Consider the following 6,000-nt stretch of genomic DNA (forward strand, 5'->3'; position numbering starts at 1 on the left):
TCTTTTCCAGGGCCATCTATCAAAGTGATTCAGGTAAAGAAGACCAGAACACCTTCAAAATAGCCAAAAGAGATTCACCTACCAAGACTATCATCACTGATCTCAAACCTGGAACAAGATATAGGCTTTGGTTGGAGGTTTACCTAACCAATGGCAAGATAAAAACGAGTAACGTCCAAGAGTTCGTGACCAAACCCAGAGCTGCACCTGCTTTGGGTGCGTCTGTTGGTAAGAAATTGAATAATTTTACAAATCACCACATACAGCACGTCCAAATGAAATTACGTTTCTACAAGGGAGACACATGAGAAACAAAATATGTTAAAGTGAACCTAACTGTTCATCTAGTTCTAACATATACATATGAGATACACGCAAGTTTATATTGATAGAATTGTGTGATACAGTGTTTACTAGTTGTATACCGTATGCACTCAAGATTCTAAAGAGTTTTTTGTAACGTAATAAATAATTATTAAAATGATGAAATGTGACGTCGGTATATGAGACATACAATGTATAAGTCATATGTATGTGTGATACTTCGTATCATAGTTGTGCCTATAGTACAAACCTTGTAAAAATGTGACGTATACACATAGTATAAATATCTATATAGACACTTTGTAACAGTGTACTATTGTGTCTACATTCTAGCATGAAATGAAGGTGTGCGCACGCGCGGATAGCCTCAGCGTAGACACACCGACTAAGTGTCTTATGTGTTCTCTCTCCTTTCTCCTTTCTAGGAGTGGTATATGTTAGCAGCCATTATTGTTTTATCATTCGGAAGCTCTATATAAATGTTCTGTTTGTGTGTAGTTTAAAAGAAATTTTAAGGTAAGCACAAGTTTTTAATTACCTTGTTACACCTTCCTAAAAGTATTATTAATATTATAGCAGCAACTCTTCCCTTGCTCGATACCCAATTTACCAAATTTTGATTCCAATGAATGAAAACTCCAAATATTCTCGTATAATGATAAAGAGGTTAGCTCTGCAATATAATTTTTTTTAGTTTGGAAATAATAAAAGTCTAAATGGACCAGAGAAAGAAAAATTTAAACACTTCAAAGAACTTCTTACACTGATATTCGATAAGTTATTGATGGATCAATATACAGATATGTTTAATATTCAATAATCAGTTTCATATAAAATTTAAGGGTGAGATTGTTAATCTGGAAATAAAATACAACAAAGTCCAACAGAGTGCTCGATGAATGAGTATGCTAACAAACCAACTGCTTGGAGGGAAAAGAGGAGAAAAAAATGACTAAACGAGGTCCACCAAATCGTGGCGATATACCAGTGTTTACCATTTTAGTATGTTGTTATACAGTGTTTTCTTACTTCTGATTTCTGCAGTGTAAATAATTATTATTATTGTGTTATTTGCGCTATTGCGTTCCATGATATAAAGAAATATAAGAATTTTATTTTTTAACCACCTAGTCCATTTTATGGAAGAAAAATGGTACATTTAATACAAAACAAAAATGGAACAATTTTAAGGCTACTTCTCTAGAACTTACAATCGAGATACTTTTGGAAAATACAAAGTTTTGCCTTCCTAATTTTCATTCTGAAAAGATATAATTGGTATCATTGAATAAATATTTCTTAAAAAGAACGAAAAGTGAGGCATCAAAACTTGTATTATTTCCTAAATTCGTTCATAAGAAGTAGTTTTATCTAGCACAAGATGTATATACGAAGCAAAATACATACGTATACACGAGGTAGTCACAACTGCAATGTGTAAACAGAGTTTAAACGTAATACACGAGCACTGTGTATCCTACGGCACACTGTGTATCCCTTATTTTGTGTATACGTAAATGCTATACTGTGGCTACATTGTGAGGCGGACGTTTAACCTTTGCGCATACGTGTTGAACTACAATGTGTAAACGTAGCATATTTACATCTGGGGAATTGTGTCACCCTGTATCTACATCTAATAATGTAAACACATCGTAAATGTGATTTGATGTGCTGTATGGGACAAATCACACTCACAAGCAGCCAGCAAATTATTGACTATGTCTGTCGTGACTGTCTAAAGAAAACTAAAAATTTCTTTCAGAAAAAGAACTGAGATCAGACTTCGTAGACACTGCGCGCAGTGATTACTACGGTCCGCTCGTTATCGTCGCCATATTGGCCGCCATAGCCATTCTCAGCACTCTGATCTTGTTGCTGATCTTGGTGAGGCGGCACAACCAGAACAAAGCAGCCATCACGCCGCCATCTGCAAGGATAAGCCAATCGGCTTACGACAACCCTACCTACAAAGTTGAAATACAACAAGAAACAATGGGTAAGTAATTTATTGGCACGAAAAATGGGCACCTTAAAATGTTTGATATGTATTTTAAAATTTAATATATTTTGTTCTTGTGTGCCGATTTTGATGATTTTTTAAGCAATATACAAGCTGTCAAAAAAATAGTGTATCTAATAACTCTTGTGGGTGATTCTACAGTAAAAAATAAAACAAAAAGTTTTTTTGACACCCTGTATAGCTAAATTATTTTGACTTTTTAGTAACTGTCTTATGATAGCTACGCCACTGGGTATTGCTTGATTATTATTAAAAATTAAATTTTGTTCTAGGATTATGAGACAAGATGGCCAACCTTCAAACGAAAACCTCCCCTGTACATATTATAAATAAGTATTTAATTTTAAGTTAACGTTGTTTTAGATATTGTTCAAAGTGTACTTAACTAAACAGTATTCCAATTGTAATATACGAAAAAGAGATACCTATATTTTTTAATAATAAAACTATTATTTATTTTCAATAAGTTCTTGTTTTATTTTCTAGTAAAAAATTCAACAAAAATATCGTCCCATTGCTGCCAAAAGTCACTAACTTACTTTTAATTATAATTGTTTCAACTTTCTAATTGTTTCAACTTATATGCGGAGGGTGTTAATCTTTTGTTGTTATATTATACCAAAAAAATATTAACCCCCTCCACAAAGAAGTTATGTAAAGACTATTTATAACCACGAAGTTGCACGCATCTGGCAAGTATGGACAAATCGCCATATATGTCTAATTATTTCGGACATAGGTCGAATTCGGTATCTGCCTCCAACATAATATACACCTTTCAGCTACAATATAATTTTAAAAAAATAAATAAAATGACAGAATAAAAATAGCATAACGTAAATACCACACCGAGAAAAAAAAACGTCTTGACATAGGGCTGGACCTCGCTAAAATTATCATCGATTGTCCTTCCCAAGCTGTCTGTGACGCCGTTTTTTTTTCGACCATACAGTACTTAAATTCATTTGACTATTCATTCTTAAACTAATGGATGTTCTTTAATATAATTCAAAATTCTAGTAGATTGATCGAATTGATTTTGATTAACTTGACGTTGATTCCTTTTTAAAAATACACTTGCTGGAGTCGTACCACCCATTGGGAAATGGTACTGGTTCTTGTATTTCAACGTGTAGATCAATTTCTGTAAATCAAAAGATACTTTAAGTAAGAAAATATCCCGACTATGTATACAGGGTGTTTCAAAAAATATGTGCAGTCTCTTGTGGGAAGATTCCTCGCGTAAGAATATGATTTATTTTTTATATCAACGCATAGTCCCGATTCGACTTTGTTTGGGGATATTATATGTTTTTTGATTAAAAATTAAGAGACATTTCAAAAATGTTTTCAAAAAATTCCAAATTTTCAAATTTTTTTTTCGCGAAAAAACTCATAGACGTGTTTCTGGGATCGAAATATACTACCCCTAAAATATTTGTACTTATTTAAGACTCAACCTGTATAATAAGATTATAGTTATTTATGGTACTAGTGTGTTATCTTACATACCGTGCTGGTAACTGTTACTTTTGGGTCGGCATTTACATGTGTGGAAGTAAATCGCATAGGGATCTTATTAAGTCAGAGTGAGAGAAATGCGACGGTGTGCTGTTGCGGCGTTGCCGATACGCCTTTCCCTATCAAGTAAAGTAAAATCACGATCGCAAACCGCTTATTTTTAAAATACTTTTTTTTCAAGAGATAACTAGATAAAATCAGTAGACATGTTTCTGAGCATCTGAAATGGAATTATAAGGATATCGTTAGGGTGTCATTTTTTTTATAACGAGAAAACGTCAGTAATCGCGATAATTTAAAAACTCTACTTTTTAACACATAACAGGCCATAAATCAAGAACCACTTTAGATATTGAAACTTTTTTTATTTTCAACATCCGATATTTTACAATATGTTTACATAAGAAAAATTCGATAAGGTTGTTTTTTCCATTCAAAAGTTGTAAACAATCCATCCATTTACTTTTAGAGCATAGCAATTTTCAGCAATCGTGTAATTTTTGTATTGATAAAGATTTTCACATACTGTCTACAAAGAAAATACAGCAGAAATATTAACAAAGTTCTTGAAAAAACTACAATCTATTATTTGTAATAGATTTCGAGATATCGATTTTTGAATTCAGAGTTCTAATAGCGCGACCACTATCGAACACCCACTCAATTCCGAGCATAGCAATTTTCAGCAATCGTGTAATTTTTTTATTGATAAAGATTTTCACATTTTTCGAATGGTTTTTGCTGCCGAATTACTAAAATACAATATTTCAAGGCAGATGACGCATTTATTCGATAATTTTTTTTTCGAATAGTTTTCAACGAATGTTTTCTTACTAGCTATCGAATTATTCGAATGAATTGCCACTATCGAATGTTTCGATATTATTCATTCGATAGTTCCCACTACTAGTATAAATGTGTCTTAAAACTTACCAAAACTAACTTTATCAAGAAAACTGAGAACGTCAGAAAGCCTATGGTCATTAGGGCGCCTTCATTAGAGGGAAATTCCATATGATTATTGTTGTAGTCTAAGTAATCCTTGTAGCTTCTTGATTGCTGTGAAGTTTCATCTTCTTTCCACAACTCAGATATTCTTGTTTCTAAGAAAAATAAAACTATAGTACTTATAGGTACTTATCTTAAATAGGATTTTAAAAAGAACTAACTTATATTTTTTTTAGTGTAGACAAAACTATAGTATTGTTGTAAAACTGAATAATCCTAATAAGTCTTAGGATAAGGCTTAGCCCGATCCTGTCGTGTTAAGCCACACCCAAAATTCCAAACACACGTGCTTTGATTAAGGCTTGATTAAGGTTTGCAGAGCTTCAGCATTTGCCATAAAATAGGGAGCAATTAACAGAAACAATATAAATTATATATCACTGTAATCACAAAACTTCAATCTATTTCCGTATTGTAACGGAATTTTAAATTATGTCTTTATTTTCAAGAAAATTTAGTCCAAACATAAGGAATATTTTATTGATGTTTGACCATCAAAATCTTAAAAATAAAGAAGTTGTCTAAAAATGTGCTACAATACGGATATAGTATAATCCTTTATCTTTAATTTCCTTCTTCATTTTTTATGTAAAAATTCCTAGAAAGTTTTACATAAAACGTTATAAGTGCCGAACGCTTATTTTGCTACTTCTATTCAAACCTTAAGGTTTTATCGACACATAAGATCTTACTTGATACGTTTTGCCCGAGCAGGTAAGACTGACAAGTAAAACGTTACGTATAGACGGAGCTTTACGAGTCACTTATACTCACTGATTTCATGAGATATGTTATCCCTTAAATTTTCCAAATGATTTATTTTTCCATCAAGTGTTATGTCAGCATCATCTAGAATTTCATCCTTCATCATATTAAATAAATTTGCAAATTGAGGCATCTGGTTTTTCGAGAATTCCTCATTAGCCTTCTCACTATCTTTAGAATTATCAGGTAAGACAGTATTCTTTATAAAATTCTCTTTAATAATTTCAGAATTACTGAGAGGAGTTGTTGAAACAGTACTTTCAAATTCTTGTGGCCTCTTTAATGTATTTTCTTGTACTGATTCAGTAGAATCTTCTAAAAAATTATGTACAGAAGAAATACTATAAGTTCGAAAAAAA

The 6,000-nt window shown here is 32.1% G+C and overlaps 1 protein-coding gene across 2 annotated transcripts in view; it reads left to right on the plus strand.

Annotated features, from left to right (window-relative positions):
* Positions 1 to 2,794, plus strand: part of LOC115887945 (putative epidermal cell surface receptor) — a 56,535-nt gene extending 53,741 nt beyond the window's left edge. The window contains exons 16-18 of one of the 2 annotated variants that reach the window (XM_030907480.1): positions 11 to 228; positions 2,090 to 2,323; positions 2,620 to 2,794. In XM_030907480.1, the coding sequence (XP_030763340.1) occupies positions 11 to 228; positions 2,090 to 2,323; positions 2,620 to 2,627 (460 nt within the window). In that variant the 3' untranslated portion in view covers positions 2,628 to 2,794. The remainder of the gene's footprint in view (positions 1 to 10; positions 229 to 2,089; positions 2,324 to 2,619) is intronic. The other variant, XM_030907481.1, reaches the window with a different exon arrangement.
* Positions 2,795 to 6,000: the final 3,206 nt, after the last annotated feature.

The sequence above is a fragment of the Sitophilus oryzae genome, unplaced genomic scaffold (genome assembly GCF_002938485.1).
Source record: "Sitophilus oryzae breed Bouriz unplaced genomic scaffold, Soryzae_2.0 scaffold_682_pilon_pilon, whole genome shotgun sequence".
NCBI classification, from domain to species: domain Eukaryota; kingdom Metazoa; phylum Arthropoda; class Insecta; order Coleoptera; family Curculionidae; genus Sitophilus; species Sitophilus oryzae.